Source organism: Falco biarmicus, chromosome 5 (genome assembly GCF_023638135.1).
Source record: "Falco biarmicus isolate bFalBia1 chromosome 5, bFalBia1.pri, whole genome shotgun sequence".
Taxonomy (NCBI): domain Eukaryota; kingdom Metazoa; phylum Chordata; class Aves; order Falconiformes; family Falconidae; genus Falco; species Falco biarmicus.
In genome coordinates this window covers 16,757,219-16,783,100 of record NC_079292.1, presented here as the reverse complement: position 1 = coordinate 16,783,100, position 25,882 = coordinate 16,757,219, and the positions used below count along the sequence as shown (strand labels likewise).

Here is a 25,882-nt window from a genome sequence, read left to right as displayed (position 1 = left end):
ACATGCAGAGTGAAGAAATATTCGATGTTTCCAATGCAATGCATTCTAGAAAACTGCCGTGAATCAAGACAAAATAAACAAAAAACCCTCAGAAGTATGAAATCTGCGATCTTACTCTCTAGTTATTCACAAGATTTGCCACTTTTCTACATTTTTCTTAAAATAATGAGAAAGTACTCAGGGCTATAAAGAATCTTTGGGTATCATGTGGTAGCAGGCAAGCAAAGGCTTGCAAAATTCAAAGTGAACAGCAGCACGTATGAAGGAATGAGTTTGGTTCACAGGTGCTGCTTTACTCAAAACGGGCTCTTCTTGCCATGCTTGCTACTGGGGGAAACCTCAAGGTGGTTTTAGAGTTGTGTAGGTGACTGCTGTGTGTGCCCAGGCCTGCATGAGGCTTTGAGTTCCCTCCTGCCGTTGCTCGCTTGGAGACCCCAAGCTGTGCCTGCCGAGTGGTGGCCCTCACCGCTGAGACACAGGGTCTGCCCTGAAACCATGTTTGCTGTATTAAGGCCACTTAGGCTTCCCTTGTAGTGAGAAACGGCACAACATTAAAGCCCGCTGTTGTTTGCCTCACTTGCACGCATTCTGTCTGTGTTAAAGTCAAACCGCCATCAAACCATCATTTTCTTCTAAAATTATTTTCTACATATAAAGTTTCAGGAAATTCTATTTCGGTGAAGATTTTGTATTCCAGCATTAACATCTTCACAAATAATCAGACACTCCAAACTAGACAACTGATAGCCATTGAACATTCACAAACCATGCCTGAGAATGACATCTAAATTACTTGGTTCACGGGAATCCCCCTCCAGCATAAATTACATTCAGAAGCATGCAGAGGTAAGGAAGACTTTGCTGTTTTATCCCTTGAGCCCAGGGTTTCACTAAGACAGACAGGCAGAACTCGGACCCCTGCAAAAAAAAAAGAGATACCTTCAAAATCATCCTTAAGGAAGTCAGAGTTCTTGGTACTTATTTTGCAGGTTGGCCCAGAGTACCCAGGGTCACAGATGCACTTTGTGCCGTTGATACAGCTGCCGTGCCCGTTGCACATCTCCTCGCACTGTGGGCCAATGTACACATTGTCAATGGCCCAAGTCACTGGCTGGGATCCAGCAGGGTAAAATCCTTGGTACCATCTAAACCTTGCCAACCTGAAAAAGGCATAAAATGTATTTAATTGAAATAATAATTCCATCTTTTTTGTATTCTGTAGATATACAAAATACTATGCAATATATACAGTATTCTTTCTGTTGGAACTGGCTTGATAAATAGCATAATTCTAGAAACCGACTGCTATATCTAATTCCTTCAGTCTCTCATGCATCTTTATGTTGACATTCAACCCAAGTACTGACAGAAATAAAAATAACATTATTCATTACTTATAATACCAAAACTGAATGACGGACTTGAAAATGGGATTTGAAAGCTAACCGCTCTTCTCTCCATCGTCATGGGGAGGATGAATGGCTGTGGTCTGATGGATTTCCTTCTGCTTTGGCTTACAGTGTCTGGGTCAGACCAGGCCACTTTCACCCCTTCCCGGAGAGTGAAACCCTACTTCATGCTGCCACTCTCCCCCCAGGGACTCCACCTGTGAAGCTGGGGTGCTAGGATCTCATCCTCGGTTACATGGAAAGAAAACATGACCTGCCATGTCACTGGCTTGCTTTCGGTGGCTTAATCTTAAACCAGACTGATATTGCAAGTTGTTAATTTAAACTATATTCTCCTTTGGGTGCCGTCCTGTCATTTTTAATTCACCTCCTAAGTGCTACTTGCATCAATGCTGCATATAAAGAGCAACTGACTGGGGAAGAAGAGAAAACAAATTGAGAGAGGGAAAAACACTTGAGAGACTAATTTTATTCCCAATTGAGAAAATGTTTTAAAGGAGGAAGGAAATCAGAAGAGTGAGAAGGGAAAAGCACTTAATTGCCTTGCATGTTTAATGTGTCTTGTTAGAGATAACTAAATGCAGCAGGAGAATCAATAGCACGGGTAGCTGATGAGTTTTTTTGTCTTGATTTGCTAAAAAAGAGTTTTTATGAGGGGATTCAGGTGACAAAGGATAGCTGATGGGTGGGGACACTACTGAGAGTTTCCAGAAAGATACCCGAGAGCCAGAGTCCTGCTGGAAGTCAAAAACATTGATTTTAATGCACCCTGAGGTAAAGGACACAAGTGTGAGGCTGGAGGTGTCGTAAGCTCCTCTTCAGAGAACTCTGCCCCACAAGCTGGAATTGTGCCACCCCTGAGGCATGTCAGCTCCTTCTCTCAGACTCCCTCCTGGTGGGGGTGAACCATGACTCGTAGCGAAATACCGATCTTCCTGAAGGGGGTTGGGTTTCTTCACTGGCTCAACAGGCCACAGACTTTTCCTTCAGGACACAATTAGAATACTAATTCTTAGTTACAGCTGTCTGCTGAGAACGTATATTAATTTCCAAACTAACATACACAGTGGAAATAACTGAAAATGTCTTTATCTTCATTTAAATATAATCACTTGACACTTTGTGTATGAATTACACAAGGAGTCAGGTTTGGAGTTTCTTTCTTGTTATTCCAGGGGGTTCTAGTGAAGAAAATCGCCCTTCAGCCCTCTGGCCCTAGAATTTCGTGGCACCGAACGCTCCATGGAAGCTGCTCTGTGCTGTTGGGTTTGGCTGGCTGTCAGCAACTGGCTTCTGGCCTTTGCGATGGGGAAGGAACAGGAAGGCAGGCAGGCAAATGCGCTAGAAACACTCAGGAACAGAGAACTAAATCAAAATACCTGGAAGGTTTAAATGAGTTAGGAGTCTGCACAGTCAAAATTTTCATTTGGAGGAATGCATTGGTAGTTGGGTAAAGAGTCAAATAATTCTTTTGGGCAAAAGCAGAAGGACAAATGAGCTGCTGCAAGAGGTAGTTACCTATTCCACACTTGAAAAGGTAACTGTCATAAACCACAAAATGCAAATTTAAAATTTAAATGTTTTCTTAAATTAAACATCCATGTTTTCCAAATTTGGTTCTCATCTCTTACATAGGTTTATTCATACTTTCAAAGGCACATACAGGGCCATTTATTTAGTGGAAGACCCACTGCATTCAGTAGTTTCATAAATACTTAGTCTCATGGTTGCATAGACTCATAAAGTCTCACAGTTGCATAGCTCGTTTTCATTCATACATGCTACAGTTTAATCCTTAATGATGTGATCTTTTACATAAACTGAGTTGATGCTAGAAGACAGATTTCTCTGAAAACAGTAACCAGCACTGTTTTATACTTTGAAAAGTTACGTAATGTTATGCCTGCTAGCATATGTTGTTTTTCTATGCTATGTATCTGTTATCACCCAACCTGGCTTGTTCCACAAACTTTAAGTTTCTGAGTGACTGCAGCAGTTAATTTCATAGAATGACAGAATTTTATAGCTACAAGAGATCTCAAGTATTTACATCAGTCCATTTCCTTACAATGAAGTAAAATCAAGTTTATGCTAGCTCACATTTTACTGCATTTTCTAATGAATTTCAAATTTTATGCAATAATATCTTTGATAAATTCACATGGCTAATTCACTGCAGTAAAGAACATTCAAAACACTATAAGGACAGTCAGTTTTGCATTAATTTTACCACGCAACCCGCTTCCATAAAGATGTCACCAATTAGATATCTGGATAAATAGGAAATCATCTGTTGTTATTCTACATTAGCATTAGGCATAATGTATTTTTGGGAATTTTCTGAACACTAACTAACATTCAGGACAAAAACTGGAGAAAAACTGATCATCTGATCTGCTCTAGTGCCACAATTCTTACACACCTCTGGGAGAACATTTTGGATGGAAAATACAAATGAAAACAAACAACAAGCAGCTTGGCAGGAATAGGAGCTGGACACTTACCCACAGAGGTGCAGTTTTCCAAAGTGAATGACCTCCCTTCTCCAGCCCTGGGTGGTGCCTGCGTAGTAAGTGCTGCTTGGGTGATGCTCGGTGGAGCAGAGGGAGCTGAGGTGGCTGCTGCTGCTGTAGCACAAGGGGAGCAGCAGGTGCCAGGTCGCCCCCAGATCTCGTGAGAACTCCAGCTTTACTGGGTCAGCAGAGGAACTATCAGTGGTGCAGCCGATATTGATCTGGAGGCCAAGACAGGAAATACAGAAGATAACATAGGGCAAGTTGTGGAACTCCTGATCACTCTTTTGTCTCTTTGCCTCTCCCTTTGGTAAGGTATATATTTAGCCCAGGAAAACAGGGATCTGGGAACTCATTTAACAACTGGGATGATGCACTCAAGACATGCATGTGAACATGAACTCTTGCACATTGCCCTACCTATCCATAGGCATATTGCACTCTAGCTTATCATAAAATTAATGTAATATGAAATCCCCAACTACTTCTATTAAGAGAAAACTGTAAAGATAATTAGACAAAATCCCAAAGGAGAGCTGCTAACGTTGCTGGAGCAAATGCATCAGCTTTTGCAGTCCTCTGGCAGGTACTTAAGTAATGACAGCACCAAAAAAATGTGCATTTTCAAACCCAGAAATATTAAAACAAAATGTGCAAATATAAACCTTTTGTTAAATTGCTGAGCTGCACTATGGTCCTTCTTGTGTTACACTTCCAAAAAAATGAAAAAGCTTGTGCCACAGGGGGTATGCTATATCACTCCATGTGTTCTTCAGCTTTCATACTCACTACCCTTTTGTTTATATATAGGAGCAAAGCCCTAGGAGACAGTGTTAAAAGTATCATAGCTGGACTGGATTTAGATTCAATATCACACCAAAATATATTTTGGTAGCATCAAACTTCTCTGGGTATTCTTACAAGATTCTTGATTTAGAGAACAGTAGAAAAGGCAGAAAACTTACACGAACACAGTTCTACTATTGGAAAAAAAATATAAAATGATGCTTTGTACAGAATATAAGACATCTTAAGACATATCTTCTGCATGCCCCTAGTGCAAAGTAGTCTGCTTTTCTTTCACACTGATATTAAGATGTTCTTTTAGTTTCAAATTGCTCATAATAAAAGAAATAATATAAATAAAAGAAGAATTAGTTCCCTTACAGGATGACTCTGTCATATAAAATAAGATGTATTATACTTACCATATAAAAAATAAAAACCCATTGCCAATGAAATACAAAGCCTGTACTAAAACTATGGAACATTTTGAGGTTTTTACATATCTTTGTAGCAGAAAGTAAGTTTCTTTATAACATGCTGCTCTGTAATGAAAATCTCTTTATTTCTAAAACCCAATAATACTTAGAACTGTGCAGGAATGTTGAAAATGTATCTGACATTGAATTTCCTTCATCACTCTTCAGTGCACATGAGTCCCATCAACCTACATACGACTAGAAGGGTTATCTACTCATCTGGAATCTTAGAGAGGTGCTTGACCCAATATCGGTTATAACTCTTGGGAGAAACTCTACTGCATTATGCATAACTTCTTCATTTATACTAATATCCTCAAAAACGTGAGCTGAAAACAATGTTCTTACCACATATGGAAGTAAGCATGTAGATTTTATGAGGTTAACGCTCTGAAGACTTATGAATACCTTAAAGTGACCTCAAACATTTTTGTTCTACAGGCTATAATCTATATTTTAAAACAGGAAATGGTTTGCATTCAATAATTTATGAATTAGTTGCATGACAAACTGAAGCATGCATGAGTACACAGCTAAACCTACTTTTCTTGGAAAACCTTTAGTATCATTTTATTAACTGTTTATAAACTAGTATAATTTGCTGTTTAACACTACATCTTTCTTAAAAGTAGCCTGGTAAATGTAACATGGCAATTTACATGAAAGATTATTTTATGATTTCTTAATGACAATATAATAACCCCTCTAAACTAATACATACTAGGTTAAATGGTTACTCCCATCAGTATCTGCCCTAGCCAGTGCACTATTTAGATTTTAGGATAAACCAGAAACACAGTTTAGTTTAGACTACGTGTTGTCATTGCGGTACCCATTTCCATTGACTATATGAAAACCAAAAAAGCATGCTCTTTATTCATGAGCTTTGGATAACTCACTAAGATGGGATGAATTCAGGCCATCATGGCCAAAAAACAGCTTCTTCTAGAGCGTCTATGAAAGCATGGGCAGAAGCAAAAGGAAAGCAGAGCCTTGGCTCTCTGAGAAAGTACAGCAGTGCAGTTAAGCCAGCAGGTAGGAAAAATTAATTTCTAGTGTCACGGATGAAGTTGTAGCTCTCCACCGGGTCACCTTATGGAAGTGCTGCACACTTATCCTGAGCAGGCTGTGAAGTGGCAATCTGGACCCTCATTATATTTTGCTCATCATCTTCTCTGCCAGTGATGACTCTCCAACTCCCAGGTCATGGACTTTAATGCTATCAGTGCAAGTATACAGGCATGGACAAAGTAGTAACTTCGGCATAAAATTAGAAGAGTTTGAGGCAGAAATTTCCCTTATCTGTGTTAAAAGTGTCATGATATACACACATGAGGGAAAGTAATATCAAAGCAATTACAGGAGAAATTAGACAGGCTTCTGCACTTGGCAATCATAACAGCTGGGCAAATACACCAAAGAGCAGAACCTGGAAGAAGAGAACTCTCTAAGCAAAAGGCAAAATAACTTTCTGAGGACAAGTACCTCAAACTGGATTATAGTGTTTTCATTTACGCTCAGGTCCCTTGTTGTAATGGAGTGCTCTCCAACTTCATTTGAAACAAATACCATAGCTGAATCTTCTTCCCTGTAAAAAAAGGAAAGGAACACTTTAGACTCAGTTTATTCCACAGTTCTTTCTAATTTATTGCTGAGAGGTGCTTACGGAGCTCCTTTAGATGAATATGGGCAATAAAGCCCTATGTTTCCACCAGGGTAGAAAAACCAGTTGTCCTCTTTGGGACCGAAGTCAAATGTATCCAAAAGGATCATGGGATTCTTTAAGTTATTTCCATCTATAATTAAGTCATCAATAATCCAGATTTCTTCTTTTTTGCCTACAAAGAAAAGGGGAACATTCCTGTTAAGACCTAATACCACTATTATACTACACTAGCGTCAGTATCTTCGTTTTGATTAAGAATCATCTAAATGAGTGAGTGGTTGCTGTAGAGCCCAAGCAGCCTGAAAGGCTGATTTCATTCTGCACCTTTTTCCTTGGACTCAGCAGCTTGTGTTTGCCTGGCAAGGGCTCTTTGACAGAGAAGGAAATTCTGATTGACTTCTCTCCAATGGATTATAAATTCAAATATGTTGTAAAATTAGTGCTTTCAAACTGGACAGGAAGGATTAGATTGCCAGATCTTTTGTGCAACTGGTTTTTTTTTTGTTTTGTTTTGTTGTTTGTTTTTTTTTTTAAATCTATCTAAAAGCCTTTGTGTTGATCAGAGAAAGTTAAAAGGCTTCTTTTAAATAAGATTTGTACTTAAGGATAATGTGTGCAAGAAAAGCTTAGTTTTAGGCAGAACCCACCAGAAGAATGAAGTGGGACTGGATTCTTAGGACCAGATTTAAGTTTGCTTTTTTTGTTAGAGATGTGCTAGGCATTTGCCTGCATGGAATAAATTGTTGCTGTATTACTGTGTCTAAACGATTGCTGGAATTCTTTAGAGCCCTTAATGTCAGCTTCTGCTAAGAGATGTGCTCAGAGTAACTGATAGCAGAGGAGAGCTTTCTTCAGCTGGCACATCTCCTACAATCAGGAAGAATGAGCTGCATTCCTCTTGTGGTTTTCTACAGTCCTTTACAATTTAATCAAAAGATTAACTGCTCACTACATACTCTGTCTAAATGGGTTTTTAATGCCTAGTTAATTCCGAGCAAGGTAGGCCCAGCTCCCATTTGCACTTGGGATGTTTTTGTATAATTGGAGCATTCTAATGGGCCCTCAGTGTAAATGAGAATCAGGTCCATTAAAAATAATAAGAACCTGAGTGAAGTTAACTTTATCTGTGTTGCTTGACCTCCCCATCCCCCCAGGACCAAATAGTCTTCTGCACACAGTCAAGGAGTATCAGGTTAAGGTACTTTCACTTTAAAGCATACAGCAGCTTTATAAGAACAGTAAACATGATTCTGTGATAATTTTAATTGAAGGAGTTAAATTATAAGAAAACGTGATTTAAGAGTCTCTATTATTGTTGAGTTTAAAAATCTACCCTCCTACAGATGCTGAGCTGTGCAAGTGTGGACCTGGAGTCCCGTGGGTGTCTCTTCCTTACCGTTGTTGTAAGGTTGCCAAAGCCTGAACCGTGTTGCATTGCTTTGGGCTGCATAGGGCAGAGGAACGTTAATAAAGAGGACGTCTGTAGTCTGTGTGAAGTAAAACTCATCTATCAGGTGCCAAGTGATGCCACTGTTGACAGAATATTGCAGCAGGATGGAATGAGACCTCTCGGGCGTGCCTGGAGCAGAGGACATGCATTTATGTTCATTATAATCCAGTTTTTAAAAGCACTAGCTCAAAAATACTTCTTCAAGTGTAAATGCAGTTAGGTTACTGTGACATCTATTACAGATCATGGGCTTCCTTTATCAACAACTTAAGCTATTGAGATGTTATAGGTGGATTGTACACATACGTCTTCCTGCACTTTCCCTTGCTTGCCTGTCTGCAAAATGCTAATGAATTAGGGGCTAAATTTACATTGCTGTTCATTATATGTATGGTCACAGTTAATTACTTAGATTAGAAACTATCTCACTATTATAATATTCTAGATTAGAACAAACCAGCTCCTTCTACCACAGACATTTTTCAGTAGTTCAATATTTATTTGCTTGTTTTTCCCAGGTACCAGACATTATCACCATCTGTAGCACCGACAGATAAAGACACAGCCCTTATCCTCACAATTTATAGTCCACGGCTCTGACTGCAGGCACTGATATGGGCATATTCATGCCCAGAAATCATATAATTGATGGAAAGCACTGAGGATCTTTATTAGCATGTTTTAACAACAACAGCAGCAATATTCTGTGCTTTAAGCGGGCCTAAAAATCAGTGGTGGAAGTGAGAGTAAAATTTGCATTTTCTGACTACCAGTTCTTCCTTTTTTACTTAAAGCTTTCTAGAGTCAATAAAGACTCTTTACAGCCCTTGCTATTAACATATGCTGATTAAAGCCCAGCACTTGGTGTGGTTATCCTGCACAAGCTCAGTCCTCAGTGTCTATTTGGCCCATGCCTGACTTGCTGACCAAGAACATCAACATCTGAGCGACAGTATCTCCAAGCTGAGTTCTCACTTGGACAAATTTACACTATCCACTCCCTTCATAGTGTGGCATAGTGATGGCACATCCCCAAAAACTCAGTCCAAGGACAGGAACTAGCAGCAGAAAAGGACTAAGGAACAGGTTTTTCATCCCTGCCTCACTGCATTACTGTGCAAGTTTCTCCCATGTTCTGTTCTTAAATTAACCAAATTTGCTGAAGCCAAAATGACTGATGTGCACACTCCTGCTCTACTCTGCTTCAGTGCAAAGTCTCTCTTCAATGGCCATGTGTAGAACAGAGCAGGAAGGAGACAGGAGCTGATTTTGCCTTACCTGTGGTGATCAACACTAAACAACACATGCTGTTAACTCTTACAGTTGAGAGATATGCCCAGCTATATTAATTTGCATTCAACATTAGGGAGTTTGTTGGGACTAAGTCCTGGATCCAGGCCTAAGCCTAGCAAGCCATATGGATTTAATGAGAAAAGATTTCTCATGGAGTTTCATTGCTTTACCTCTTGTGGGTCAAGTGTCAAAATCCAGCCTTGAGCCTTCGGCTATTCCTCCCTTTCAGGATGATATTTTTACTCATTGTATTTTTAAATATTTTGGCAAGGATCATATGTAGAAATATTTCCAAGTCAGAGTCTTGTAAAAGAAGTTTTCAGAAAGATTTTGCTCTTAAAACTGAAGTATTTGGCACATCGTTATTTTGGGGCATGTTATGTTATGGTTTTGGCTGTTACTGGTTTATCTCTTTTCGATAAAGTACTTAATAGTAATAAATAGCCAAATATATATGATTAAATGTCTATTCAAGTGAATCAAACTTAATTCAGAAAGAGCTACATTTTTACTTGCCCATACAGTGATTTGGCTAAGAAATTTACTTAGAAAGAAAGAGGCAGTTCAAAACTCTTTTCATGCTGTCCTTTGGCAAATGGTGAGTCAGTTAGGGTCCAGTCCCAGAAGCTATGAACATCTTCCATCTTCCATCAAAGGGAGAGGAGTTTTTGCATGTTGAGAGTTCAGCTTGGAAGTGCCAGTTCTACAGGCAATACTGGGAAAAACAACTGAAAGCCCTCAGCCAGGGTAGTTGTTCTCCACCATGTTACTCCTGACTTGGATAAAATTATTTTGCAAAGCCAGGGATGGCAGGGGCTTGGAGTAGGGTAGGACCGAATCATTGGCATTTCTAATACTTGTATTAGAAAAACTGTCTCAAGCTTATTACACCAATGTATAAACTTGGCTTGGCAGGTCTGACTATTCTTCATATACAATTGAACAGAATTACGAAGTTTTAGTCATCTCTAAGATACCTACAAGGAAGTCAGATGGTAAGACCTTTTAATGCAGTGGACTGAAGCTTGAAAATGAAAAACCTGGTAGTTTCTTATCAGTTCCCTAAGTGATCTACTATAGACAAAATTTTATGACTTAAAAAACTGATAAATCAATTTTTCCCCAACATACTGCAAAATCTCTCAAAAAATGTTGAGTTATTTTGTTTCTTTTCTGCTCAAAGACTTTACTAGCTGTGCTGGTTTTTATATTACCGGTTTATGTTTTTCTCAGGAACGGCACAGACGGCCACGTAGGCTGGTAGCAAGGTAGGGATGATGTACAATCTCAAACAAGTTCCTGGATTATCTACCATAAACCAGTGATCATGTACGCTGAAGCTGAAAATGTAAACCCATATTCTTCTCCATGATGCTACTATGTATGAATAAAGCTAGAGAAGTAATAGGAAATCAACAGTGATCTTACCTTTTGCAATGAATTTAAATGAAAACTGGATGTACACAGTATTAGTGCAATCTAGATCTCTCGAAACAAGCATTCTCAGTCCTTCCTGCAAATACAGAATAGATAGTGTGAGTCTCAGTTCCCACCACTGAAGATGCTCTGCAGCTTGTATTGTCTGGATGTTGTCTGTTACTGACTGCTAGCGGCAGTGAGAGAGGTAGTTCTCTGTCCCACAACTTCTTCCATGTAGAAAATGGGGACAGCAATAGCCTTGGCAAAGTGAGCCATGACAATAGAAAGGGCTAGATATGGGTTTGTGTCACTGCCACAGGCACAGCTGCATGATCAGTTACAGCCACAGATACAGCTCATTCAGTTCATGCTGTGAACCATAGAGATACGATCTGATCTGCAAGCACTGACTTACTCAGACATTGAGTCCAAGCTAGTATACTAATTTTTTTAGCAAAATGTATAGTAGCCAAGCACCCTAATTTCCAGGCAGGAAGATTCCTCTCTAGGAGCTTTTTTCTGTGCCTCAAAAAATATTTCATACAAAAATAGTCTTCTGGGGCAACCTCTTGACTTAAAGCAGTAAGGAAAGGGAGCAGAGAGCAAACTCCATAGTGACCCCTAAGGTCCTGTCCATCTTTGGACATCAATGCTGTGTGGATCCGGGGGCCAGAGCCAGTACCCATTCTACAGAGATCTGGCAAACCATCTCTCAGAGCTTCCCTCTTTCTCAGACCCATTCCCCCTAGGGGAACAACATGCAGGAACAACCAATCCAAGTTTCAGACAATTCACATCCTGTAATTTGTGATTTAAATGATTTAAAGAGGTTGAACTGGAGTCAAGGTTTTGCAAGGAAATATTTCTAAAGAATTCAAAGAATTAATTTCTACACCAAACGTTATTAAACTTTGCTTTTTTGGGGTACCTGCATTCACAGTGTCAAGTGAAGACTCCTGTGTGAGCTTAAAATTTGTGTGCTTATGTGAACAATAGTATTTCTATTATGTGTTTTGTTGAAGAACTGAGAAGTTCAGAAAATAGGATATTTCCTGGCCTTTTAAAACCTGTAATTAACAAAAAAAATCCTTAAAGAGCTAGAAAACTTCAAAAATGATAGATTTAAGTAAAACACAGGCTAACTACATAAACATTGATTACATAGACGACAGTGCTGACTAATTTGCATTATTCAAAATACTCAAAAGATAGGGGATTTCAAGATGTAAACCCAACTGATTGTAATGTGTATCATATTTCCAAATCACTCACCTGGCCTCAAGAATTTCAGCAACAAAATTTCTTTCTTTTCCTTTGGTGGTTAAGGAGGAATTTATACCACAAATGAAAGCAATAGCCAACAAACAGATGAAACCCATGTTTTCATAAGAAAACAACTGTGACAAACATGGTGCATAAGCAGGGCAGGAAAAGACAAGAAAAATTAAAATTTCAAATTCTAGCCTAAAGACTGATATAAACATATGTGGGGAAACAACAAAAAAATTACTTTCTGTTCTTAACTCTACTGGGTTTTATTCATTTTGTCAATGTAAATAATGTCTGACCCCTTTAAAAATGAGAGCTGTTCCAGACTTGATGGTGTCACCATTCAGGTTTCCCCTCTCAGCACCATAGACCTCAGGCCAAAGGTCTGGATGCAAGTTACCATTGAAATCATCCTTCAGTACAGACGGCAGAGGAATGACAGGGACACAGTACGGACCACCAAAGCCTCTGTCACACCTAGCAACAAATTGGAAGGAAAAGGTGTTATCCATCTGGCCTAAATAAAACATAACATACTTTCTATGAAGCAGGTTAAGCAGGTTGCTACTTACACACAGTGACCTGCATCACAGATGCCATGGCCTGAGCACATCCAAGGGCACCCTGTAGCCAGGACCACATTATCAATAGCCCAAGAATCAACACCAGAAGCATAGTTGTACTGAATCCATCTGAACCGTGTTCTGGGGGAGCTAGAAAAAAAAGAGCGCATGTATTTCAGGATCCAGAATGTCTGCTCCACAAAGTGCTAAATAGTAAAGAAAATCTCATAGACTTCAGGAGAGGAAAAGCATATTAATAAGCATGACTCCCAGTATTTGGAAAAGATTCCAGTTGAAACTGGAAGTTTCAATTTCTCAGGTTAGTTTTTAGGCAAAATTCCAGCAGACTCTAAAGGAAGGTGCCGTACGTGAAAACCAAGAATGAACATTGCTGCAACTCTTGCCAGTCAACAAAGTGGTTGAGCAGAAACTATTGGCTACATTAGCATTTGACAGCTCCATGTGTTGCTAAGAGCTAAAAGAATATAATTGCTTCAATAAAGTAAGAAGGAAAGTTAATTTATACTAAGTGTTGTGTAAAGAAAAAACAATGATTACACATATACACACATAACAATGTATGAATATATATGTACAAACATGCACATGCATACACACTGCTGTGTTTGCTGACTGCCTTGTAATCCTCAGATGAGGAAAGTATTCTGGAAAAAAATAATCTATCACAATGCTGTGGGTTAGATCATCTTCCATTTGTTCAGGCAGGAAATGTGTTGTGGACAACACACAGAGGATTGCCCTCAGACTTTGATAGGATCAGGATATCATTGTATTTGTGAGGAAGATTCTTTGGAAGAAGATGTATGGTCCTTTGGAGGATACTATGGAATTAGAAACCAAGATGTGAACCCCTGTCCCAGTTCATCTACTGTGTGTCCATTTTTACCACCATATTTTCTGACTGGTGAAATTTACAGAGGTAATGTGTAGGGCGCTTTGAAGAATTACAGAACTATCCAGAATAATGGTAAGCAATATCATAATCTTCTGTTATTTCTAAACTAGAGCATGGTTTTATTCAGAAACAGATGCCAGCACATCTGCCACATCCATTTACAACCATGTGATAACACTATGAGGCAGGCAGAACTCTCCTCCTGGTCAAAAGGGTGGAGGTGACACATCTAGTAACATGTGTTTTGACTTGCTGAATGCCATGACTAACATGCCTAAATGTTGGGTGACAAGTTAGATGCAATCATAGAAAATAATTTTATATGAAAGGATGGGTCAGGGCATTAATTTTTGCTTCTTACTGGGTAAATGTTAGAAAAGCTTGGTTTAGCGTTCCTGTTCTTGCCATCATAGATTATAGGCAAGGCTTAAGAATTCACTCATTCAAAGTTGTTACTTCCTTAAGTTCCTGCAGTTCACATTATATCTGATGAAGTGTTTTGAAGTGAAATTTAAAATTCTGATGGCGTGACAACACACATTTAATAATTTAAAAGACATGCAGAAAATTCCCAAGCTGAGAGATGTTTGCTCAAATTAGATCAGCAAAATCTTTATCATGCTAAACAGCCAGAAAAGCAGTGCTCACTTGGTTGGGGGTGGGAGATAGACCGTAATTCTCTTCCAGTTTTGGAATCTTTCTGAAGTGTAGATGGAGCTCTCAGTGTAGTGCTGACAGCCGATGGTTGGAGGGACACACTCCTCTGTCACCAGGTGCCAGTCTCTCCCATTGTTTAAAGAATACTGCAAGTGAATGCTATGGGAATTGCTGTATGGCTTGCTGCAACCCATGCTCAGCTCAAACTGCAAGAAAGAAGAGGCTGATACATGGAAGTCCCAAGTCTCAGCATAACGAGGTTTTCCTAAGGAAAGAGAGAAAATCAATTAAAAAAGGTATAACTTACACTTATGCTTTCAGTACTGTCATTCAAATTAATTATCTGTATTTTAACTATTTTCCTTCTTCTTTTCCCTGCATATTACTATATACCTGAATTTATCTATACCTCCCATCTTGTAAAAACTTGACCCATAACTGATTTATAAAATAGACTCATACAAATGTAGTAATGTTTGGTGACACATACCAATGTTTTCATTGAACATCAGAGCTGTATCCATAGACAGGCAGTCGATGTCTACTTGACCTCCTTGTATTCTGTACCAGCTTGCTTGTAAATCCACAGTTCCATCAAATTTATCCTGGAAACCAGTCTGAGAGCTGTCATTCATACCTATTAGGACATCGTCCAAAGCCCACTGAGCTGAATGCTTCCCTATAAAAAGCAGAACGGACAGTTTAGTGGAATCCTTGTACGTTATTTTTTATGTCCGTACGCTGCGTTCACCCAGTGAGCAGTGCTCGGTCATGTAGATGAGCACTGTTGAACAAGACTAAAACATTGCTCAAGGATGAACCTGGACTCTAGAGTGTGTTTCTGCTTTAGATAAACACAGGTATTTTTTTCGTTTCTCAAGCTTCAGTGCCTTCATCATAGTATGCTCTCCCTGTATTTGAATGAGATACTCCCCGAGTCCCTCTTTGGGGATTTTCATTTCATGGGTTACAACCTTCCTGCCATTTCCCATAGCTAAATCAGAAAAACATCTCTCTAGTTCCCAAAGTACCTTTTGTATGGAAGAGGATAGTAGACAAAGGGAAATGCTGAAGGCTGTTGATATAATGATAATCACAGAAGTGCTCTTCACCTTCTCCTTCCTGTAAAACTCTCTTGTATTGCTTTCCAGCCTACAGGCATCTCAGTTCAATATCATCTTCAGACATTTCTCCTTCATTTCAATTCAGCTTTCTACTGGCATGTTGAAAATGCCATCATACTGTAGTCACTGCCCTCACAGGAGAGGTAAAGTCTTGACAATAAATTGTGAGCTCATAGTGATGTGCCAGGGCTTTTGTCTTGCTACTATGAGGAATGTGGGTCATGGCTGATAGGGCCGCTCTGCATTGAGTTATGGTAGATGAAAACAATCTATGAAGGAGCTAATATCCGTAATGAGGAGTGGCTGTCACCTACGGGTGCTGGTATGGAAAGTGGTATTTCAACCTCCAGTTATAAACTCTCCCTCTTACCGGGAGCCACAGGACTGCCATTGGGTAGCCTTAGAGTGAACACTCTCAGCAGGGACAGAGGTCATCCAGGTGCCCCAAGAGCAAGCGGCCATGGGGCAGGACACAGGTAGGGAGCAACCAGTCTGGTATTGCACCAGTCACCAGTGCAGATGATTGTGGCAGAATGATGGTCTGTGGTGCAGCAGCTGCTGCTCATCAGTTTTCCCAAATGAGCTGGCATCTTAGCTAAATCACATCCTTCTTGCTTTGTCTACTCTTTTGCTTAGTGAGGACAATTAACTCCAGCATATACATTGTAAGAAAGTGTACGAATAAGAAACAGCCATCAAAATGATAAATGGTATCAAAGATGCTGCATACCGTAATTACCTGAATGTAAGCTGTGTGCTTTTCTACCCAGGGAATTGCTGTTAAAATGTACTTTGCTATATTTGCTATATCACCTTATATTTCATGCAGGAATCCAGGAGCTGCTGCCTTGCACAAAGGCAAGACACTTAATCAGGACATTTTTAATAGTGGTAACGTGCCCCCATGCAAGGTGGGAGCTCTCACAGCGGCTTTAGGTATCAGTCAGCGTCAGGGTTTTACTTTCAGCTGAGGAAGTGGGAAGTGGCTGAAGGGGCTTTGCAGGTGCAGCAGAAGGCAGGGGAGCAGGACACTGGGACATCAGAAATGGCAGGGGATGGGGGTCCTGTTTTGGAGTGTGGAGATATCAAAATAGTGAGATGGAAGCCACCAGGTAGGCAGATTCAAGGCCAAGTTATGCCTCCTCTTCCAAAACAGAGAAAAAATGAGATAGAATGTGTAAGCCATTTGACATCCCAGGTCACTCTATACTCAGGTAAATCCTCTAATCTTATTTAGGCTTTACTGTGTAATATTCTTTTCTCCTCCCCTCTCAGCATCTTTGATTTAAACTTGGCTCTTAAACAATTCTACTCTTAAGCCCACTATTCCACTCGGTGCTATAAAAGCAAATCACATCTGCAGTGACTGAGGAGAGCCTAAATACGCTCTTACAGCACCCAGCTGTTCACCGTACTGTACTTTTGGTAAGCTGAGGTTTCTGCAGAGCATGTCCATACTGAGAAGCATTGGAATGTGGGCTGTGTAAAGCTGCTTGGTGAATTTTTTAGGATGGAGTTGCTTACCGTGCTGTGGCTGCCACCAGCGGAAAGCGGTGGCGGGGGTTTTGGCCTCCCGAGGTAAGTCTATCGAAACAACCTGGGGTTCCAGGTATGACATGAAGTCCAGCTCTCGCAGCAAATGCCAGGTGATCCCGTTGTCATTTGTGTATTGAACAACAAGACCTACATTTAAAATTAAGAAAAACAGTTAGTCAGACTGTACAGAGCAAAAGGGGGCAACTCTTTAGCCTGTACTCAGGAGCTGCCAGCCCCCATCCAGTGCATGTGGCACTTTTGGCATCTCCCCTGCCCTTTTGGCATCTCATGGTACGGGAGCATTTTGTGGACAAAGTCCTACTGCAAAGGTGACGTGGGCTCACCAGCTGCCACATGTTATCTTGCCTGTCTTCAGCAAACTCAAAGGATCATATCTTTTACAACTTCCGTAAAACTAATGATTGTACCACAGAAACAACAGGAATAATGTGACTTTCTTCATGTAGTCAGTATTGTCGGGTATCCTTGCAGTTTGTGTGGGACACTAAGTTGTAATTCTGATAGCTGGGCTCACAGTATAGGTAGTTCACAATGCTCATGCTACCTATGCAAGCTCACAGCATCCTTAAAAATTACCTTTCATAATATTTAGATAACTTGAGATAGACTTTGTATCTAACACACAGTATGGCAAATACTAGGACACAGCAGATTTGTGTAGTCTCTTATGAGCTCATCAAAGGGGATAATATAAGAAAGAATTACTTGTATATATTTCTTCTCTTAAAACTCATTTACACTGGACTATATTAAAAGATAATGGATTTTCTTGTATCTTTATACTGGTGCAAATGAAAGGAGAATCAAACCTTCAGTATAATCTGTGCTGAAAGATGACAGTTGTGAGTCACTATCAATGTAAATGCTATACATCAGGAAACAGTCCAGTGATGTTAAATGATTCATAGCGAGAGGAAAACGTCGTCTTCTCATCTACCAGATGCCAATGGTCTGTCTTCATGCAACTAGATCACTTTACATGGGGAATCTGCTCCCAAAACTCTGCTGAACCTTCCCAAACACAAATATAAGCCCCCCCCCCCCGCCTTGCCCCCCAATAACTCGAAGCATGTGTGTAAAATAAGAAAGGAGACAGCTGCAAGAGATTAATGTCTTTAGACTAAATACATTTGCAGCTGCAGCTTTATAATTTTGCATTTCAGGTAAACCATGCATGAACTTGGGTTGGAAGGCAATCTTTTATTAGACCCACTGGTGTAGTTGAGAAGCTGAACAAGTTTTCAGGCACAAACCCCTTCTTCAGGTCAGATACGGAGGTTGCCCAATTTATTCTGAACTTGAATTTTATTCCTCTTATTTCAAACCTGAAGAAAGTCCTGCGTACTTGTAAATTTAGCTGCTTTCCAATACTATCAAGTAGTATAATAAAAGCTACTGCACCTCATCTTGTAAATGTTGTCTTTCTTAAACCCTCACATCTCCAGCAGTTACTCTTACTGATAGACCACCATTACATTTGGTGGAAATAAGTATAAATGAAAATGGGGAACAAAAGTAAATAGTTTCCTGCACCACTTGTGAAAAGTGAAGATGTAATTGATTTACATTAAAAATAGAAGATTTTTTTTGGATTTTGTAAAGGCAGTAAAAGGTAAAAACACTGTAGAAGACCCAAAATACAAAAAACTTATTATAAAGAAAAGGGGCTTTACCTTCATTCCTGGCTCTTGGTCTGTTGCAGGAATTACCAACAGCCTTGCTTCCAATTTGTACATAAAATTGAACTAGCCTGTTAAAAAAATCAGGACAGAAGAGAAGTGTAATTATCTTCTGATAGCACAAGATCAGTCAGGATAACTCTCCTCTCTTAACTAATATGGCATTTTCAGTTAGGTCATTATTCCAGGCTTATTGACCAGGTAATGTTCCCAGTGAAATCAAGCATGGCCATAGTAAACTGTGGAGGACCCAAGACAGAAGAAGATGATGTGGTTTATTGATCCTTTTGCCTAATAAATGTATTGTTGGACCAAGCAGCAGAATTTCGCAGTTCCTTCTTTCACACAATGGTGCAAAATCTCCAAAGCAGGCAACTCTGTTCCTTACATCAGATCTTACCTTGGCCTCTTGTAACTAGAAATTTGTTTAAGCTTTAAAATACTGTATTGGAGTTTTAACAAAATTATTATATCCTCAATAAACGAACAATCCCTTTTTGGTCCTTAAATTCTTGATGCAAACAATTTTCGGTGAAAAGCATTCATGGGACACTTTGTGAAGTAAAGCCTTTGATTTTTAACTTATATATTTTGATCTCTTTGAATATCCTCTTGTTCTTGTGTCACAAGACAGGGGAAAAAATATTCCTTATGTGCCTTTCTTGCAACATTCCCTGTAGCCAGCGCTTTTACCACTTTACTACTTTCTCTTCTTTTCTACTGTACGCCATAGCAACATTTCCATCTGTCTCTCTGCATGAAAGTTTTCCCATGTCCTCAATTTTTCCCAAAACCATTTTTTGCAACCCTTCTAAAGCCACAACATCCCTTTGAGACAGTGTTGCTGATTTTATTGACTTTGGATTACCCTGGAAAATCCCTATTTAGCTATATTTGAATTAGTAATTAACTCATCCTTGTGCTCCAAAACATTTTTCCCCCAATCTGCAGCGATGCCCTGGTATCCTTGCTGAACAGATATTTTTAATTGTGACTCTGTGTCTGCGGTGTCAAACTAAGAATAGCTTACACTTCCTCTTAGATGCGCACTACTGCGTTATGTGAAACAGCAACTAATTTCAATTCATGTCCTGCTGCTCACTCACCAAATTTCATTGCACGTCTCCGACATTCATCTGAGTCTTACCAGGTCATAACTAATGTAACGAGCATTGAGATGGTGGAGAATGCCATTGTGCCCTGATCTACGCCTTCTTCACAGGTTGTTGGCATTGCACACCAAAACCAGTGCCTGAACAGACAGGGAACCTGGACTCCTCCCCACGATGGGCTTTTACATGCTGGAAGCTGGTGAGGCCATTCTTGTTTCCTAGCCAGTTTTTGACTTAGGATGATGCCTGCCTGTTGTCTTACGACTAATGGAGTACTTGCTGGTGTGATGTTTTTGGGAAGCAACTTGCTTGTCCCTTGTGCTGGCAGTGTCCTCAGGGACCACACAGGGTGAGGTGGGGTTATTGCCAAACAGGTGTTGTGGGCAAAAAAAAGAACACAAAACTACAGGAAACTAGGCTTCATTCATTCTATTTCTTGTAGATAACCTCTTTATTTTAAATACTGATTTTGAGGTGAATTTGTGTCTGTGTGAAGAATCAAAGCTTGATTTGTCACTCCAATAACTCCCCACAAGGATAACTCTTTTCCTTTTAAGGGATTTGGCCCTAATTTGTAGTGACAATAAAATCACAGACTAGCCACAGAACTACAGCCAGAGCCAGTATGATGCAGACAGGACTCCAGTTTCCTTCACCCACTGCTACATACATAATGTCATGATCCTCTTCGGATTCTAAATCCAGTCACACTTCAGTTCTGTTACCAAAATTGGTATCTCCTGTCTGAGATGTTTCGTATATCTGTAGGGATTAGGACAAGCCAGAATATACTCATGAGTCTCATTTATAATATAACCCCATGGATAGCTCAAGAGCAGACAGGCTCACAGTATCACACTATTTAGCCAGGTAGGTCCTATAACAATAGGACTGCTGCAGCTCTGTTGTCTGAGTTCAGGCAATAAACCACCAGACAGCGGTCTCAGAGGTGGAAAGATTTACAGTCCTACAATGAAATTCTGTTTTATGTTTGCCAAATGTAAAGACCAGTAAAAAACAAAACCAAAAGACAAAAAAATCCCCTTTCTGCAGAAGGGTGAATCAGCCCATCTGATCTGTGTTTGACCCAGAACACCTCTCTGGGATGGCTGCACAGTCATTAGCAAGGGAGTCTGTAACACAGATGGGAGCCAAGTCAGCTAACAAGCCAGATGTCATTACTTGGAAAAAAATACATATATTCCCTGGTTTTTATCTAGCTGCCAGGTAGGCACTGTGTGCAAATGGTCTCACTGAACAGATAGTAAAGAGTGTCATAAGGGACAGGCCATCAAAACGGGAGGCAGTAGCTCATCAGTAACCAAAATGCATCCAGGTATCTTATTGTCAGTCAGAAGAATGGAAATACTGCTGGTGAAATGGTGCCTTTGGCACATCGGGCCATGCAAAAGGGAAGGGATGGAGAGACTCCAGGGGGGTTCTGAAGTGCAGGGCAAAAAATGGTCTGGGTGAAGTGAATTTTGACACTTACAGTTCTCTTAGTGCTATGGGACATGCTCCTAATGTCTGTGAAAAAAATGTAGTCAACCATATAAATGAGTAAGGACACCATAGGACAAACAAATCTAAGATTATGGTAGCACTTAATGTATACACTAATCATCAAGTCCTTGTTTACGAACATTGGCTTCAGATAGCAAGCTTTAGTCTTAAATGCTCTTGGCATGACACCCGAGTTTGCCGGTGCCCTGTTGGGCTGCTTCCCTGAGCGGCACCACGCACCTCAGGCTGGCAAATCTCAACCTCTTTGGAGCATAGTGAACTGGGAGCACCGAGCCCCCATGGACCCTGGGAAGAGATGGGTGAAGGGGAAAAGTGTCTTTGTACTTCTTACAAAAAACCCCCAAAATTCTTTATATTCCTCACATAAAATTTACACTTTATATTCAAAATCTGTAGCTGAAACAAGGTGATAGGGAATATGCATAGGTAGATCTGCAAGAATTCAGAATGAAAATAAAACTGTAATGTCTTGCAATATTTTTCAATTTTTTGCTCTTTCATGCCTGATTTAATGAAACAAGATCTAAAATGGTCTGGGAAAACACTATTAACCTGAAAAATAAGAAGCTTAAAAATCTACTGCAGGAGTTTCAGCCTCCCTATTCACAACCCTCAATCCACATATCTAATGGTATGTCTTTTAAGGCATATTTTCCTGCTGTTTACTCAGTCACCAAAATCCCCCACCGTTCCGCCCCCCAAAATAAAAGATAACTCTGCAGGGGCTAAGATGACCCCTAATAAGATAACCAAATTCTATGCAAGGCATTAGTGAATGCAAAAAGTAATACCAAAATGGGAAAGTGCTTCTGTCTAATCTCCTCTTTCAAGTGACATCAATTTTAGCTCCAGTAACAAAAAAATACTTCTGTGCTGAGGAATTATTTTCAATTTAGGGTATGGGTCTTTCAGTTAACCCCTCGTACTCTCATAAACTTAGTCTGCCTTTGCTTCTAGCAAAAAAAGACTCAGTTAATGTTACAGATGGTCTCAAATACTGAAGTGGGGTGCACCTGTTCTAAACAAGGTGGCCAAAGCTGAATATTTACATTTTACATGGCCAACTCAGATTGTCTTATAATTAATGAAAAAAATACATACTTCCAGAAGACAAAGCACTGGCCTTTGCTAGACCCTATTTTAGGATGAGTTAGTTGCATTGCCCTTTTGAAGCAGTTATTTTCTCTTTTGAACATAATAACAGCCTGGGGTAATTGCTGTAGTCTAAGGTGTCCAGGTTCTGGTCAAGTGGCATGGGGTGGGTACTACACCTTGAGCACACATGTGGCTCAAGAAACCAAAAAATCTATGTTAGTCCTATTTGTGGAGATGACCAGTGTGTTTGCTCTCTCTAGGAAACAGCCCATGGATGTGGCTTCAAGCTTGAATTGTTCAAGGAATTTAAACTGCTCACTGTGCTGCTTATAAAAATATTTTAATGCTGATTTGTTTTGACAAAATGATCAGTCACAGCAGGAGAGCAGTTCGCACAGTAAGCACTTGCTTGGGAGAGGGGTCTTGGTTGCTCTTGCCAGGTGTCCCTTTGGCCATTTACATTCTTGGGGCAGTTATAAGACACCAGATGACCATGTTCTTGTGCAAAACAGCAGCAGTGATAGATTTAAAAAGTCAAGAAAGAGCATTGCTCAGTATTTTAAAACTTTTCCTGCCTTTTAGAATGGCTCAAACACTATAAAAATAGAAAGCTATAAATTATGAATATCTGGCATTAAAAGTGGTTTCAAGGTAATCTTAAAGCTAAAGAAAATCCTTTTCTTTTATAAAAAGATTTCTCCAGGAAAGAAGGAATAGGTCAAAAATACTCTTTGAATATAGACTTCTAGATCATGTGGTTACTTCCCATATTATGCCTCACAGGATTAATAACACAAGATTTTAAAAGATGGTGGAACAGAAGTGCTCAGATCTTCCCAAGTTCCAGTGCACACATGTACGTGTCCAAAGTGTATTTGTCAAACAATGAATTTAATTATTAAGTAGTTTACATGATTATATAATTAATCAACATATTTATCAGACATGCAGGGGGCAGAGGAAAGGCAGCTGCTGCTGTGCCGCTCAGTGATGGAGAGCAGCTGAGGATGTCCCCAAACCCACAGCACCCACACTGCCCTGAGGAGCACCACTTGCCAGAGCTGGAGAAGGGTAGCAGTAACTTCTGGCCAATCTTTGCTGAGTGATCCCACAAATTAAATAATGCAGCAAATCATGGCATTACTCTTGGAGCAGCCTCTGTCAGGAGAAATATCTTTTATTAAGCTAACTGATATAATTGTAGGGTGGGCAAGGTTTCAGGTGCATGATCCCTCATGAGACTGGACAAAGCAGTAGCAAACTGCAGGCTAAATAATGGTTATAATTAACAGCCCTTTGGTTATCTTGATTACATGAATCAATTAGACAATTTGAGAGAAAAAGGGTAATTGCTACCAGTGGAGCGGGATTCTGTGGTAGCAGGGAGAGAGGTGAAGGCTTGTTAACCTCTTGGCTACACAGAAACAATTCACATTCCTTTTTGTTACTTCTGATAATTGGACTAATTCACATCTGGCAAGTAAACAACAGCTCACTGCTATGCCATTGCCATGCCTGCAATCCAACACAGTCAGGGAGTTTTTCTGTCCAGCTATGGGCAGTCATATGTCTTATGCAGTCTTAAGACTGTGCCTTCTGCCCATCCATCTAGAATACAATGCAAACCATCTTCTCAGATGATAAAGAGTTCATTTTTTTTTATGCCGCTATTCCAGCCTAAGCTGTTTCTAACCTAAGTATTCTCTCTCAAGAAAAGGTAATAGTACACCAGAATGAACAAAAAAGTAATTTCTCTGTCTTTAAGATTTCTTGTACAGGTTGCAAACCATAAAAACATTTCCCACCTTCTCACATCTACACTTGTAATAGTGAAGAGGAGACAACATGAATACACAGAGAATTGTTGGGAGCAGCACTGAGGATTCACCTGATATTTGTGGTGTCCAGCGGAACAGTTCTTGCCTCCCTTTTGCCAGGTCCATTGAAGTACAGAGCTCTTCCATCGCTGAGCACTCCACAGCCTGTCCCAACCTGACCTCCTGTTATCTTGTACCAGAGAGGGCTTAGCTTCCTCTCAAACCTGTCGAACATCTCACTGTGATTAGGCACGTTAGACACACAGGTTCCGTGCGATGCTTCAAGAAAAAAAAGAAAATACGGGAGACGCTTTGGTGAAACTGTGCTGAAGAGAGTAAAGGTCAGATGCAGTATGTTGGCAGATGGTTCTGTTGCATCCAGATATGAGAAAGTACCAGGCTTTTCTAAGAAAATGCCCTGACAATAGGATTGTACCTTTTTAAACCCACTTCACAAATTTTTGTAAGCAGAATAAGCCCTCTTCCTCTAAACTCTAAGATCATTTACTTCACTAGGTGAAAAGCAGCCACACTTTATGTTGATAAGGCATTTTATATAAACAGAAAAATACCTTTTATTCCATTTTAAAACAAATTGAAGAAAAGATGTTAGTTTGTTGCTTTGTTGGTATAGAGGGTTGAAAAAGAGTACAGTGTGCAACTGGTTGCGTCAATCACTGTTTTTTTTAACTGTATTTTTTGGGTTTTGTTGAGGTTTTTTTTTTTCTGTATTTCAGCATAAAAGCCCCTGAAACCACAAGTGAGCAGAATTTTCCGCAGAAGGGCCTGTCAGAACATATGTTCCCTCCTGGTACCATGCCATCTGATGGCCAGGGGACTCAAAAACAGCAGCAATTCTTTTGAAGATGATCCAAAGGCTTTTAAGCAGACTTTTTAGTTTATAGCATTTTATTTTGTTTTCTCTTTTATCGCTAGTCCCTTCCCATTCATACAGATGGTGATGTTCAAAGATTGTGGTTGCCAGAAATATCACCAGTGTCCACTGCCTTCAGCTGCTCTGTTTTGCCTGTGCTGAATTTTATTTAACAAAATGAAAAGATTCTTGCTGGCAGCCCATGAAATTTATGTTATTGTATATTTTTATGGAATACTGGAGTGGAAAAACAAGATGCTAAATTTACAGCTTTAGCTCAGCCAATGCTTACTGGAATCCCACCTGAAAAGGGCTGTCTTACCTGTGTAGCCCAGGTCACAGAAGCAGACCCCTGAGACACAGTCCCCGTGACCATTGCAGTAGTTGGGGCAAGGCTCAGAAATGTAAACGCCGTCTAAGCCAAAAGGAGGCACACTCTTGTGGGAGCTGCTCTCCTGGATCCAGCGGAATCGAGTCTTACTGCAGAGAAACAACAGCGAAGGACACAGTGTTACTATTGCCTGCTTCACTATCTACTGCTACATGTTTAAGATTAAAAGGACCTTTTCCTAAATTAACCATTTGCAAATAAGATGTGAATGGATGCCTGGAAAAGATTTCTGACAACCTACATTTTGTGCAGTTTTACTTAATGATATTTTTTCCAGATTTTTTTAATGTAT

General features: G+C 39.9%; 1 protein-coding gene across 2 annotated transcripts in view; it reads right to left on the bottom strand.

Annotated features, from left to right (window-relative positions):
* RELN (reelin) overlaps nt 1-25,882 on the bottom strand; it is a 298,002-nt gene that overhangs the window by 40,065 nt on the left and 232,055 nt on the right. For both annotated transcript variants that reach the window (XM_056339923.1, XM_056339922.1), the window contains exons 29-42: nt 25,522-25,679; nt 24,397-24,604; nt 18,772-18,848; nt 17,066-17,224; nt 14,908-15,096; nt 14,409-14,682; nt 12,854-12,994; nt 12,581-12,758; nt 11,022-11,106; nt 8,247-8,429; nt 6,851-7,022; nt 6,670-6,772; nt 3,914-4,143; nt 940-1,160 (exon numbers count right to left, since the gene is read on the bottom strand). In XM_056339923.1, coding sequence (XP_056195898.1) covers nt 940-1,160; nt 3,914-4,143; nt 6,670-6,772; nt 6,851-7,022; nt 8,247-8,429; nt 11,022-11,106; nt 12,581-12,758; nt 12,854-12,994; nt 14,409-14,682; nt 14,908-15,096; nt 17,066-17,224; nt 18,772-18,848; nt 24,397-24,604; nt 25,522-25,679 — 2,378 coding nt within the window. The remainder of the gene's footprint in view (nt 1-939; nt 1,161-3,913; nt 4,144-6,669; nt 6,773-6,850; nt 7,023-8,246; nt 8,430-11,021; nt 11,107-12,580; nt 12,759-12,853; nt 12,995-14,408; nt 14,683-14,907; nt 15,097-17,065; nt 17,225-18,771; nt 18,849-24,396; nt 24,605-25,521; nt 25,680-25,882) is intronic.